General features: G+C 41.4%; 1 protein-coding gene across 1 annotated transcript in view; it reads left to right on the top strand.

The window, feature by feature from the left end:
* Window positions 1-15,475, top strand: part of LOC147608763 (SNARE associated Golgi protein family) — a 106,319-nt gene that overhangs the window by 16,942 nt on the left and 73,902 nt on the right. Inside the window, exons 3-4 of the mRNA XM_086788136.1 lie at window positions 13,941-13,993; window positions 15,316-15,408. Coding sequence (XP_086644262.1) covers window positions 13,941-13,993; window positions 15,316-15,408 — 146 coding nt within the window. The remainder of the gene's footprint in view (window positions 1-13,940; window positions 13,994-15,315; window positions 15,409-15,475) is intronic.

The following is a 15,475-nucleotide window of genomic DNA, read 5'->3' as shown; positions in this document are numbered from 1 at the left end:
GCTGATTTTTCTTTTCCTTTACTTAAGGGCACTTTGCCTTTAAGTGGGAGGTTGTTGGGGTAAAGGCACCAGCCCACCCTTATAGTGTGTACAAGCCCATAAGTTATAGTACATAGTACACTTAGTACTTTTAATGTACTAAGTGCACTATGTGTACTAGTGCAATATACATGTGTGATAGGGGAGTCACACACTCACTTGATGAGTTGACTTATCCCCACAACTCTCTCTCTCTCTCTCTCTCTCCCTTGTTTTCTCTGTGTATGTCTCCCATGAATGAACTCTAACCCTAATTCAGTTTTCTCCCCATCAAGCTGCAGCCGCTTCTGCATCTGCTTTGCAGCGCTTGCTACATGTCACGTCACCTGTGCAGCACCCAACACCACAGTTGTTTCGCCGCCTTCAGTCCGTAGCTGTTGTGTAGTTGCTGCTGCTGATGCCGTCGCAGCACTGGCCGCTTGCTTCGCTTGTGCGCATGTGTCGCCCACTTGCGCTCTTGTTGCACAGCTCAGTGCCGCCTGCCACATGACTCAGGTCCGTTTGTTGCTTGTGCTTCTTCCTAGCCACCCTACACAGCAGAGCTGCGACTAGTTCGGTCGCAACACGGCCTGGTCCACACAGAATCAACGCAGCACTACAGGTTGAAAGGACAAAGAAGGTGATATAATTGTAAGGTCACCAACCAGCTCGTCAACCTACTCTATAAGCTGCTCTGATACCAAATGTTGGTGTAGGGCAAGACAACAAGAGCAAACGGAAAGCTTCTACAAACACAAGAAGAGTACACATGGTCGATTGCTTGCAAGGAGAAGTTGGTGGTGGAATATCTCACAAAGAAGTCATGAGTGAGATCAATTAGCAAAAGATTAAAGAACCTTCTAAATACGAAGTCCCAAATGGGGTCAAACCAAAGATTGCCAAGTGTTCCTATAAATGCGTGAGTGAGTCTAAGGTTATAAACAACCTATAAGTGACTCAAAAAAACTCTAGTGTGCCTAGGACTTATTAACCCCTAGCACCTATACATATTCCCTTTACTAATGTGCATATCTCCTACGGATAAGGGCTTTCTTTTGCCCCTCAACCTCACCCTCTTGCATATTGCCAAATACCATGTTGGGCTTCAAGTTTAAAGCGGGTAAGAGTTGTATGGCATTAGTGGCCGATGCTGGAGGTGTGGATGAAGCTATAGTGGGTGGCTACCGTGGAGGCAAATGTCTTGGAGGCCTGTGTAGCTTGCCACCTGGTACAATCTTTCTCACTGTGCCCCATGGTGTGGTAGAAGAAACATCGATTTTCCGCCTTGTACTACGTTTGCTCGTGTGTGGTCGGAGATGTCCACTAGTAATGCCCTCCTTGGCCTTTTCCTCAGGTGTCTTCTTAGAGGCTTGTATTCCGTTTCTTCCTTGCCTCCTGACGTGCTTTGGGAATCTTTCTTTGTATCCTTGCTATTCTGAGCTTCTTTCCCTGAGTGTGATGATGATTGCAAGATGGTGGATGCTGCTATTGGGGGATCGGAGCTCGGCTGGAATATAATGGCTGTATTTCCAAGTCCAGATATTCTTCTTGATGTTTGATTTATTGACATCTATGCTTTTGATGTTCGTGTGATAGTGGTAAGCCATTTATTGGTTCATATAGTTCAGCATGAGATGATGGTACTCATTGATGTTGAGTTTCAATGCCTATGATATGTTGCCCATGATGTTCAGCTTGTGTTGAGTGGCCAGTGTGTTTGAACGCTAGGTATGGCACCTTGTCAAGCTAGGTGGTATATCATGTCATCCTTTTTAATAGCATGTTACAGCATTTTGTAGAACTATCACCTGAGTAATCCAAAGGACGGCTGGCAGCCTTAAAACCTATAGAAGGCCATCATTTGGGAATTTGAGTCTTCACAAAACTCCTACACTTTGTACTCCACTCCTTAATTTATGGACCGTAATACAAGCCAGCTTTATTCTTATTTGTACACTTGCTCTAGTGTATGGTCTTACAGTCTTAATTCTGTATATATCCTCCTCTTGCTCATCCACTTTAATCTAACTTCAGTCTTTTGACCATGATTTGAGACATGTATAGAAGGTGGAGGCCCATTTAATGAGATTTTTGTGGAGCTTGTTGATGCATTTGTGTTCCAACAGGGTTTTTGACCTGTGGTTTGCCTTTGTTATGAGAGAAAGTGGATGTGGCTGCATAATGTTTGCTTAAGCTTATTTGCAAGGGAAAAGTTTCGACCGAACGAATCCCAATGTGGCAGGTGCACTAATGTATTTTGGTGGGTGTTAAAAGGATAGGTTTGGTAGCTATGCTTGATTTAGAACCTTGATGAAGTAATGTCAAGGTTAGTGGGGATGTCGTAGTATCTAGTCCATACTATGCATAATGGAGTTGATAGTTATATAGTCTTGTGGTTTGACTACCATGAGTATATAACATGCACGTTCCTAAAAGGTGAATTTGGGCTCGTTCCTGGATTCATCTAGGTATATAATTCAGCCGTATTAGCGGACATGCAGATTTCACATTGTGTTGTTTTCGTCCGAGGATCGGCCAGTTGATATTGTGCTTATTCTTTCTATCTTTAGTGGTGCATTTGCCCTATCAACTACTTATTTGCTGTACTAATTCTTTCTATTTGCTACTTCCCTTAGTGCTAGGCTTCATTATGGCTGAGTCTGCCCTGTATCTTCGGAGGTTTGACAGAAACTGAGTACGAAGGGCTTTGTGTGAATATATGCTGTTATGTGTGTGTGTGTGTGTGTGTGTGTGCGTGTGAAGTGTGTGTGTGTGTGGGAGGTGTCGCCGTGGGAGAGAGGAGGAGTATCTGCTCGGCTCTGAATTCTGACGCAATCTGACGCGCTCTGATGCGCTCTGACACACTCTGACGCGTTCTGACGCACTCTGACGCGCTGACACAATCTGACGCGCTCAGTATTTTTCAAGCTTTGCTGTGTGTGTGTGTGTGTGTGAGTGGGTGTGTGTGTGTGTGTGTGTGTCCAGGTGTGTTGCCATCCCGTTGCCCTTCTTTTCTGTATACAGTTGGTGGTTTTGTGTATACAGTCGCTGTTTCTTTCTCCTGCATCTTCAAGTTTCCCACAGGCTTCTCAATCCAGTTTACAGTACAGGTTTTCAAAGCTTTTTTCAAGTTCAATTTAGTTCGCAGTTCAGGCTTTCAAGATTTACAGGGTCCTTGCATAATCTACTTTCAGTTCTGTGACTATTTTGTGTGCATTAAATGGCTACGGAGCAGTTGACATATTCACGAAGGGATAATTCGGTTGATATTAACAAGAGGAGACATCTTGCAAAAGATATTTCTGATGTGCAGCAAGAATCACAGGATGCACAATTTGTCTTTGATGCATTATATGATGATTTTGTGGAAAGCAGGCAAAAATGGTCGGATCCCCCTCCTGTGTTTAATTTCAAAATTAAGCTTCCCTCGATTGTGTCCCCTCTTAAGAAATATTCTGAAAGGGGCATTATAATCTTTTTTCCGGGACGTATGCCGTCGGCTCAAGATGTAGCCCAATGGATTCAATCCATTGTGGGCGGTTCTTTTGTGGATGGGGTGCACTTTGCTGCTCGTGGATTTTATGATGTGTTGCTTGCAGATGCTAAATATAAGCAACTTATGCTGGAAGCTTCCCCCTTGATGTTTGGTCCGCAATTGGTACATGTGCTTCCTTGGTCCCCGACCAAGGATTATCAATCTTTGATAAAGCATCGATGTCCAGTTTGGGTTGAGGTGGTTGATTTCCCAGAATATCTTAGGGAACAACTGCCAGAAATTGCGGCTGCTTTGGGGAAAGTGGTATGCCCACCTCGACCTACAGGGAACAAGAACAGATTTTGTATTCTGTGGAACACTGATAAGGATCGTCCGTCTGCTTTGGCTATTGAGGTAGAGGATGTTAAAGGAATGGGGGCACGTTATTTTAAACTGAAATGGGGAGTTTTTGCAGGTGCCTGCTTTGCATGCCATAAATTTGGTCATATGGCCTCTGAATGCCCCACAGTTTTGCATCCTCCTCCGCCTGCGGCTGTAATGCCTACTATAGTAAAGGATGACGTGACTCAAAACAAGGAGGTTACTAGACAGGCTCCTCGCAATGGGCAGGCAGGTAAAGACAAGGGAAAGGCCAAAATGGTTGCTTCTACAAGTGTTATAGGGGTTTCCTCTTCTTCTCAGAAGGAAAAAGGAAAAGAGCAGCATGATTTGCAAACTTTAAAAAAGACTGTCGTACCTCGTCGTCAGTCTCTTTTAACAAGAAACTGGACAGTCACTAATCATGCTAGTACTTCAAATTCACCGTTTCTTTCTTCTTCGGTCTCAAAGTTGTGGTCGGACATTGTCAGAGGTGGTCCATCGGGCATGGACTCGGCCCCTAAATATGCGGATATTTTAATGCATGAGGGTCAGCCTTCGGGGTCTGATCCCACAGAAGACATGTCAGACACTTGATCTTATGTTTTTTCTGCATTGTACATAATCTGTATATATATCATGTTTAATGCTCCAATAAAATGTTTTTCTTACAATACTAGAGGCCTCTGTGATCATAATAAATGGAGGCAGTTTTGGCATTATGTATATAAGATGCATCCACATATAGTTTGCTTGCAAGAGCATAATCAGCATGCAATGACCGGTCAGGATGGTCATTTTGCTGGATATGACATTTTTTATGCCGGTTCTCGAAACTTCTCAGGGACTGCAATGCTAATTCGGCATGAGCTACAGCCTATAGTGGTACATAATGATATGAATGGACGATGGATGGTGGTTCAATGTTGTCTATATGGCCAAATTTTTGAATTTGCCACAGTTTATGCTCCTCAGCGCTCTTTACATCGTGCTCAAATTTGGAAAGAGATTGATGATTATCCTTGGTTACATAATGCTTTTATATGTGGTGACTTTAATAATGTTCCTTCTCCAGAGTATAGTTCCACTGGCCGCATACATATGCTTGGGACAGAAAGATCAGCATGGGAGGATCTTATATCTAATCATAGTCTTTTGGATTTATGGTGCCATGTATGTCCACATGATGCAGGGTTCACTTTTAATCATAATGCTTTTAAACATATTTGGACCCGATTGGATAGATGGTATTTACTCCATGCGGATCAATTTGATGATTATATCTGTAAAATGTGGATAGATCGGACACTTTGTCTTTCAGATCATGCCCCCTTATGGCTGGGACTATATTTTGATATGCCATGTGATGAATTTTTGGCTTCCCGGGCTCGACTGCTCATCTTAAATCATAACTATTTGCAACATGATCATTTTAAAGAAATGGTTCTCCATGCTTTGGTACCACTTTACCATCAGATTTATGAGGACATTGATATTGCGTGGTTCCATTTTGTTCATCGCATGCAAGCTGTGATTATTGACTATGGGCGGTCTTATATGCATGATATTCGTGAAGCAGTCTTGCAGGCAAAACAAACATGTGAATGCCTCACTGCTACTGCTCAACAAAGGCTTCTCCTACAATGTGAGCAAGATAATTTATTGCAGGCAAAGAATGTTATTATGCTAAACGAGCAGCGTAAATTACAAAAGTGGATGGTTCGCTCTCGTCAAAGGGCATTGCTGGATAAAGGTTGCTCTTCTAAACAATTTTTCAAAAGTTTGCATCAGTCCAGGGAGAAAGAGAATATTCGCAGAGTTAAAAAATCAGATGGCCAATGGTCTGATTCTATGCAAGAGTTGGCTGACTTGGCTAAATGCTATTTCTCTTCTCTTTTTGCCTCGAACTCGGAAGTTTCTCCAGAGGTTTTAGAGGCCCGTTGTAAACTTTTGCAATATGTGCAACCTATTATCTCGCCCGCCGATGCAATGGTATTAGAGGAACCTTTTTCAGAAGAGGAATTAAAGGAAGCCTTGCGTTCGATGGGTAAATGCAAATCACCTGGCTGGGATGGTTTGACTTTGGAATTTTTTATTGCCTTCTGGCCTTTTCTGGAAGAGGTGATCTTATTCATGATCAATAAAGCATGGCAAGATGACTGTTTGCCAATGTCTTGGAAGCAAGGATTAGTCAAGCTTTTTCCTAAAAGACATCTTTGTGAATCCTTTTTGCATTGGCGTCCTATCACTCTTATGCCAGTTATTTATAAATTGGTTACTAAAATGCTGGCGAACAGAATTAAAGGTTTTCTGCATGATGGATTACATCCTGCTCAATATGGTTTCATTCCTCGTAGGCAGATTAATGACAATCTGGCTAATGCATATATTGGTATGGAATATGCCAAGTATACTAAACAGGATGTACTTGTGCTTCAGATTGATATTGAAAAAGCCTTTGATACAGTTTCCTGGGACTTTGTTGCCATGACTATGGCCCAGTTGGGCTTTGGTTTAAAGTTGCAACGTGTTGTGTACTTCCTCTACAGTGATAGTGATGCTTCTTTGATACTTGGCTCTCGGATTACCGACCCTTGGAAATTAGAAAGATCTGTAAGACAGGGTTGCCCTCTGAGTGCGTTGCTATATGCTGTGGCTACTCATCCTTTGCTTACATATCTAGATCATTTGACAGCTTCCGATGTGCTTCATGGATTGCAATTGCCCAATGGCAAACAATTTTTAGCACAGGCGTATGCTGATGATTCTTTTTGTATGCCCCGCAATACGCAATCGGATGTGCAAAGATTAATGGAGGCACTAGAGCTGTTTGGGCAAGCTGCTGGCCTTTATGTTAACTTTCAAAAATCTAAACTTTTGGCTCTTGATGCTCGGTCTTGGCATAGTTTAATTTGGCCAGGTGAAATTCCTTCACAAATGCATGTAGTCAGACACTTGGGCTACCCATTGGGATGGCATATTTCTAATCAGCAAATGACTCAATGGGTGATGCAACGGTTGAATCAGAAACTTAATTACTGGAAGCTTTCTACATGGCCATTGCATGTTCGTTTAAGGATTGTACAGGCTATTGTCATGGCATATATTCAATTCTTTTTGCCACTAATAATGTGGAGAAAAGTGGACATTGATCGTTTTATGTCTTCAGCCATGAGCATTTTTTGGAAAACCAAACATGCTAAGAGGGGCCTTAACCTTCTCTCGCTCAAGAAGCTATGTAGTCCCAAACAGCATGGAGGCTTGAATATCCTTAATATACACTTTCATGCATTGGCACGAAAGTCCACCTTGCTGTTGGAATTTGTATCTCAGAGGCAGCCTTGGGCGATTATGTTGGCAGATATGTGTGTTGAGATGTCCACTAAATCGTTTGGCAACTGGACCATCACGCATTGGGATGCTGTGTTTGGCCATTTTGAAGGCAAGATTGCTGGTTGTCCTTTCTCCACAAAGTTAATTTTGGCATGGAAAAAGCTTACACAGTTTCTCAGCTGGACTCCTCGAGTGAATACTAACTGTAATTCACTGCGTTTGGAAAGCATTCATTGGAGTAGAGTTTTTGAGCGACCTTTGGCTGTGCAAGAGCCTAGAAAAGCTTATTTCCTTGCCAAAAAGGGTGTCTATTTCATTGCAGATGTGCTAGATGATAGTGGCCATGTTCTGTCTTTTATAGATGCTTGTCCTAAATTTGGCCTAAGTCATCATTACCGTCCCCTATGGGAAAAGATTGAGAGTTTGTTGGCCCCTTTTGAGCCTCTTCCCGCTCTTGAAGAGTCGGATAGGTTGCACGATTGGAGCTTGCATAGGCCCATACTTACTCGTGGTCCTTTGTCTCTGCTACAGCTCTCGGTGCATACAGTCTATGGCTTTCTCCTTCCTGAAATTTGGGTTCATGATTATGCAAATGATGCTTGGAGAATGCATAAGCCTTTGGCTTGGTGGAAGAAAAGGCTCAGGATGATATGGAGCAGTAAGATGCCGTTAAAATGTCGGCTTTTTCTATGGCGATGTCTATTGGCTGTTCTGCCAGTTGGCTCTTTCCTGGCAAGGCACCATGTGACATCTTCAGATTGTTGTGTTTGTGGAGCGCATGATGAAACAATTCTCCATCTGATGTGGAATTGTAATGCAACTAAACTTTTGCTGGATCATATAACGGCTCTTCTTCGAGCTCGTTTCCCTTCTGCTTCTTTTGGGAAACATTTTTGGTTGTTTGGTATTTTTTCTCCTGCTCTCAGATAGTATAGGGCCTTTTTTGATTGGCTTCGTTACTGGGCCATGTGGACGATTTGGTACTCCAGGAATCGGGCTGTTTTTGGTGAGCCGCCCATTCAAGCCTTTCACTATTTCAAAGAATCTTTACATCAATCCCTTTATGATTGTCTCTCTCTACATGAGATTGACCCATCATTGTATAGCCTTTTCACGGATATATTTTGATCATGCCCCTGTTCACTATGAACTCTGGCATTTCTTGTATATGATGCTTTTTGTGGGTTTTCCTCATTCTGAGGTTTCCCACTAGTAATCGAAATAATCATTACAAAAAAAAAAAAGTGTGTGTGTGGAGTGCGTGTGTGAGAGCATATCTTGACACAGAGTTCTACACCCACTATTGGGCGCTGATGACGTTAGTGGGGATGTCATAGTATCTAGTCCATACTATGCATAATGGAGTTGATAGTTATATAGTCTTGGGGGTTGACTACCAATGAGTATATAACATGCATGTTTCTAAAAGGTGAATTTGGGCATGTTCCTAGATTCATCTAGGTATATAATTCAGCCGTATAAGCGGACATGGAGATTTCACATTGTGTTGTTTTCGTTCGAGTTGCGGCCAGTTGATATTGTGCTTATTCTTTCTATCTTTAGCGGTGCATTTGCCCTATCAACTACTTATTTGCTGCACTAATTCTTTCTATTTGCTATTTCCCTTAGTGCTAGGCTTCATTATGGTTGAGTCTGCCCTGCATCTCCGGAGGTTTGACAGAAACTTAGTATGAAGGGCTTTGTGTGAATATGTGTGTGTGTGTGTGTATGTGTGTGGAGTGCATGTGTGAGAGCATATCTTGATATAGAGTTCTACACCCACTATTGGGGACTGATGACGTTAGTGGGGATGTCGTAGTATCTAGTCCATACTATGCATAATGGAGTTGATAGTTATATAGTCTTGTGGGTTGGCTACCCTGAGTATATAACATGCACGTTCCTAAAAGGTGAATTTGGGCATGTTCCTGGATTCATCTAGGTATATATTGTGTCAAGGACATGTTTTTCCTTTGCCCACGATGGTTGACTAAATTAATCATTCTAAATGAAGCTTTGTCCATGATGGTTGACCAAATTAATCAATATAAATGAAGCTTTGCCCATGGTGGTTAACTCAATTAATCATTATAAAAGTATTTGTCCGAGGTTGATCTTTGTTCATGATTCCATTGAGAGGATCTAGGGTGGTGGATATTCTGTAGTTGTTGTTTGACAAGGATTAGGCCTTGACATGAAGTACTTTTTCTCAATTTATGAATGATGGAAGTTGTTCATAAGGATGGTGAAGTCATTCTTGATGGAATAAGGTCATTGCAAAGGGCATTCGGAGGAACAACTTGTAATGAGCTTCAGCGTTCACAGTCTAGATCGACTTGAGTAGCAGCAAACTTTGGCATGAGAGATATGGGAATCTCAGTGTGCAAACTCTTTTAGAGATACATAAAGGTAAGCTAGTTGAGCATTTGCCACCAATTTCTGATAGTCTGGATTCACGTGAGGATGGAGCTAGAATGAGTTCTTTGAGTTGGAGTGCTTTGGATTATCATGAATGGAGGCTTTATTGCCTTGGTCTCTCAGACATTTGTACACTTTGGTGGATAAAGGAAGTGTGTGCTTGCTTTATGGGCTTAGTGTGACCACAAAACTTGTGAATTTTTGCAAGTAAATGTTGAAGTGGATGCACAAGTGTGGCATTGTGTGGTGGGAGTAGTAAACTCATTGGTTGAGATATTCATTACATATGTAATCTCAAAGGTCCAAAAGTGTGTTGGTCATAGTGGATATAAGATCTTGCCTTGAGAATGGGTTCTACAATCATAAGAGGTGGGTGCCTTAAAACAGGATTGGTTTTGTGAACTTGATTTGTTCATGGAGATTGAGTTTGGTCTCCTATCATTCTTTGCAGGCATAGTGGTTCAGTAATTTAGGTACAGTGTGGTACGATACGTGTATGGTACGAGTACGCAAAGCATGCATCGGGATAAGTACTTTGAGTATGTTCACTTTTTCAATTAGCATATATAAATAATATATATATATAATAAATTACTTACGAGTTTATAATTCACCTACAATGTGGTCGGATATATGTAGGTGCGGTATGAGATGAGGACACATACTTTAGTTATGTAGAGAGTTAAAACGTATAGAACTTGGTTAAAAACATTATATAAGAATGAACGATCAAGCACTCATCAGTCACAACTAACATGAAATGGACATGTAGAATTGAAATATCCATCGACTATACTCTTTTAGACATTTAAAGTTTGTTTTGTCGTTGCTAATTAGTCATTGAAAATTTGTTTAGCTTGTTTATTAGAAATTCTTTTGTTGTGGTTCAATAAAGAGTTGTGTGTATGTGTGATTTAGTTATGTATTTGTCTAGTTTTGCAAGTCATTGTTATTTCTTCTCGGGTGTTCTATATGAAGCTTTCCTGTTTTTGATTTGTTGTTTTTAGTGATTCTCTTATTTCTTTTAAAATTATTCATAAGTTCAGATTCATTTGGCCTTATGATGGTATATGAAATGTCAAATGCGCTAAGGCACACAAATAGACCAGAGACACTAGTTTAAATTTGAATTCATTGACAACACACACAAATAAGTATGAAAATAAGGAAGCTATCACTGTCAAGACGGAGTACAAGTTGAAATATTAATAGATCCTTGTGCATTATGAGTCCATTGAAAAGGAAAATTGAAGGAGCAAGGCAATTGGGAGAAGTTGAGGGCTAGGAACAAGGGTACGAAAAACATGAATAGGGGTTTGAAGAGTCGGTATCGAGTAAAGATGGCACATAGATAGGACACAAAGTGAAAATCAATCAATTAACAACTAATTTTTAAAATAGTATGGGTATGGAAAGCATGGTACTGGTACGGTACATATTGAAAGTACTGAATGGATGAGTAATTTAGAAGTTTCTATTCTACGCATAGGAAAGATAAGATAGTTTGGGAATTGAGTTAATCTCCTATTTACATGCTTGATGATTGGACACAAGGAAGACGTTTTCTCTTAGTGTCATGACAACCCTTGTGCAATGCATCTAAGTATCCACAATACGTTCAAAATGGCCAGTAATGCCAAGTCAATAAAGAGAAATGTGTGAGAGGGTGTGGGACATTGTATCTCTATTCCCGAATGGAAGTGGGAAGGTGTGGTTATATTATTCTAAGCTTGTTATGGTCTTGTTGATATCTACTTGGCTGTGAATCAATTGACCTAGATGGAAGGATTTGGCAAAGTCTCCCTTGATAGTTCATTAGTTTGAGGAGAAGTTGAAACTTGCTAGCTAATTGGGTTAGCGATAGATAGTTTGAGTTGGATTCCCATGGCATGAAATTTCCATGGATTTGGATACTGAATTGAACATGAAGTGGGTCGATCACCTAGAATCCGGAGATTCAATCGAGTGGGAAAATCAAATGCTTGTATGGATGTAAGTGCTTATGTTTCTGGGGAATATTATGGTTAGGAAGATTGTCTTCTATTTGCTGAGAGTTGCATACATACTTTGTAAAGCTTGCAGCAAAGTTGATTCCATTTCCCATTCTATTTGATCAATTGCACTTCAAGTTGGAAATTTGTGAAAGATCTCTTGTAAGGGCAACTAATTAGTTGCTTAGCTTTTCAAGGGAGTCTCTATTCAGTTGTAAATAGACTTGAGTTCCAAGCAGATGCCTTGTGTAAGTTCTCACTCGGATTGGAATGATCCATAGATGTGAGTTTATGATACAAACTTGTTTGGCTGATGAACATGTGTGACGGTATATTTTGTCTTATAACTTTGGAAGCTCAAGTATTGAAAAGCGATGAAGGATTAGAAACGATTATGAATTTTATATATATATATATATATATATATAAAATTCATAATCGTTTCTAATCCTTCATCCATATATTCTTCTCTCTAATATACATATATATATATATGTATATTAGAGAGAAGAATATATGGATGTTTTGAGGTTAGAAGTTTGGGCAGGTTCTCAAGTGGTACTGCAATTTCCTTTCCTTCATGAACCGACACCCAAAGGGGTATGGCATTTTCTGCTCGGAAGCCTGCCGGGTATGAAGGCTTTTTAGTGGGTGAGCCCGCCGGCAAGTCCCACAGTACATGGACCCCTACCGAGGGTACTTGGCCTTTCGAGTTTATTGGGGCACATCTGTGGCAAGTTGACCGCGGCTTGGAAAACAAAACAAAATACCTCAATGCTTGATGGGGGAAGTCTAGTATAGATAAGGGAGTATGTTATGAGTCTAAAATGCTATAATTATTATTGAGGTTAGGCCGGACGTGCCTTGGATGAGCTCCTAGTGTTTGAAAGACCTATTACAATAAGAGGGGTGCTTTTATTGGGGCTCTATGCTTATACAAATGTGTGGAGTGCTCATAATCAGGGGTCTTCAATTGAGGGGATTCTGAGGAGATCAGCACTTTGTCAAGCTTAGGTGGAGTGCTAGCCCACCCAACAATTAATGTCGGGCTTGAGTGTTGTGGGACACTGGAGTTTTGAGGTACTGCTGTGGTGGGTTCAAGTTTAGCCTCAGGATCGGGGGTGCTTCGAATAGAGCTTTTGATGGCTGATGAGCTAGACAATTAGTGAGGTCTTGTTTCACTGGAGGTATTTGCCTCCGGCTGGGTCATAGGAACAGCTGGTGCAGGGAAAAGATGGAACAGGCTCTTGGCATTAATGCTGCAGCAAATTTAAGGATCTGACATTAAGGTACATGTTAGGGTTTGTTTGGAGGGCTTTGGACAGCCCTAAAGCAGCTCGGACAAGGCACCCTAAGTGGAAGGGCTCTTAGAGGGCAACTTGAAGAGCACGCGCCCCCCCCAACCCAACTTCCCCCCCCCCCCCCCCCCCCCCCCCCCCTGCGCGGCCCTGCGCATCCCCCAATCCGCAGCAGGGAAGCAGGTTGACCAGCTCGAAAAAGGGGATGAAGGGGGGGACGGGGGAAGTTCCTTACAAATAGACCCCCCCTACCAAGTTCCTTACAAATAGACCCCCCCTACCCTTTATTTGTTATTCCTCTTCACTTCAGGTCTCAGCCCTCTTGGACTGCAGATGTCTGCAGCCTTCCAGTGCTTATTGAAGATCTTCAGGGTCTGCAATTCAGCAAAGAGTACCTGCTGAATTGGAGTTGTTTGCTGCTCAGTTCCTCGCTTAAATCTTGATCAATGTTCTCGATTCTAGTGGCACTCTTCTATGCAAGCTGTGATGCCAACATTTCTGTTACGCAGGAATCAGTCATTTAGATCATATCATCGTTTGTGAGTACTTAATGTGCATATGTGATGGTTTGTTTCATCAGACGTTTTTAATCATATGAAGACTTTGCCTTCATAAGAATACTGTCAAAGACATGCACGGAAATGGCCGTTTCCTAACCAAATCCACTCGTACTCTCTTCTTAATGTATCTCCGACTGATTTCCCTCAAATTTCCCCATTTATCCTGATCTACCCCAAGGTTCTCCTCTATTTCTTCATACTTTTCCCCTAATTTCCCCTTTTGGTTTTCCAATTGATATTGAGATTTGAGATTGTGATTGATTTGGTATGACTGATTGTTATAGTGATTGAGATGCTACTTCATTTATGCTATATAATGTTAAAACACTAGATTCAGGCCGTTTCCATGATTAGCTGTTTTTGTTCCATTCCTTGTAACTATGCTTTTACTAACGAGACTCAAGTTTCTAGTCTCTGGAGTGGGCAGGCGCTGTAGAAAGCATTCTTATTTTTTACCTTTGCTGGACAGGTTATGGTGCGGCTGGATATGCACTATTTGTAGCGGTATATGCTGGTCTTGAGGTAGGATCTTCTTTCTCGTATGACTATTCTCATGGTTGGATGTGCAAAGGCTTCTGTGGTATTGTACACATGGTTTTTAAATTTTGTCATCTTGATCCTGGGTAATTACATGCATATTTTCACAAGTTTTCCTATGAACTTTTCCTCCTGTTAAACAATTGAGGCAGTTTTACAAAGAGATGAAATTCCTGGCCCATCCTATTTGAGGGGTTTGCTTTCATCAATTAGGGCATCATAATATCATATCCCTGAGCAGTTTGCAGCCCTTGGCTCACTTTGTAGTTAAACAAATCATGTGTCAGCTATACTGTGGAAGCAGTACCTGTAGATGAGTCCCCAGTCTCCAGTCTGAGATTGAGTGCTTAGCAAGCCAAGAAAAACCTTTCAGCCTTGGGAGTTGGGGGGAAGGGTGGGGAGGGAGTGCAAGCAGGTCATGAGGACCAGTACCGTATCTCATGTCTGCTTCTCCTGCGTCAGACTCATGTTAAGCCCCACACCCTGTGTAATCTATCTAGGATCTTTAAAGTGGTTTCGTGTGAGTCTTACTTTACTTCATATTCCGTTATCTAAGCTAGTTTACCCAAAAAATTATCAGGCTGAACGGGCACCTGATTTGCATGGTAAACTCGAAAAAAAGCAGCGGTTAAGACTATCCAATACTTTTTCACATTCAAAGATAAAATGCAGCATTCAGCATCATTTTGCAGTCTCCCGGTGATCTGCTGCAGCAAACATCATTTGTTTGCAGTTTTCGTGCCTCCTTGGTCCTTGGCAGCCTGTCTCTGACAGTGGTTGCTCTTGCCCAGATGCCCAAAATCTGTCATTTGAAAACTATTTGGGGCAAGGAGTGTCACACTGTTGGAACCCAATGCAAATGGCTCCTCATTATTACAGAGCGCTGGGTGCCTATTTTGATGCCTCGGTCAAAGTCATGAATGTGAACCAACAGTTTTCATGAAGTGTAGTTGATGCCATAGTCCAAGTCCTTGTGATGTATGTAAGCACTGACATGGGTGCCTCTTTATGAATTTCGCCTTGGGTTGGTTAGATAACATGTTAAAAACACCAAACAATGATCTGATGTCTGGTATGGTGTTGGAAAGGCAGATAAGTCTCCTGGTTAGCCATGGGTACGTTGTTGTGTTCGTGAGGTGTGGTGTTCTCTGTGGATTTAATGAAGAGAAATAGATTAGATAAACCTTGTATTTTATGGTGCTCACACCTATTTGTCTGAGTTTGAATGAATAGAAAAGATTAGATAAACCTTCAAAAGTCTATTAGTTTTATAGAAATGAAATATGGGTAGCTTTTTTGGTGTGCAGATTCTCGCAATACCGGCCATCCCATTAACTATGTCAGCAGGCTTGCTTTTTGGTACATTGACGGGCACCATCATTGTCTCTGTTTCAGGAACGGTATGCTTTTTACTTTTCCTTACATGATCATGTGTAGAATTTAACAAATAGAAAGAATAATTACAAC

The sequence above is a fragment of the Cibotium barometz genome, chromosome 52, assembly GCF_041138505.1.
Source record: "Cibotium barometz isolate CiBa-2024 chromosome 52, ASM4113850v1, whole genome shotgun sequence".
Lineage (NCBI taxonomy): Eukaryota > Viridiplantae > Streptophyta > Polypodiopsida > Cyatheales > Cibotiaceae > Cibotium > Cibotium barometz.
This window is presented reverse-complemented; position numbering and strand designations above follow the sequence as displayed.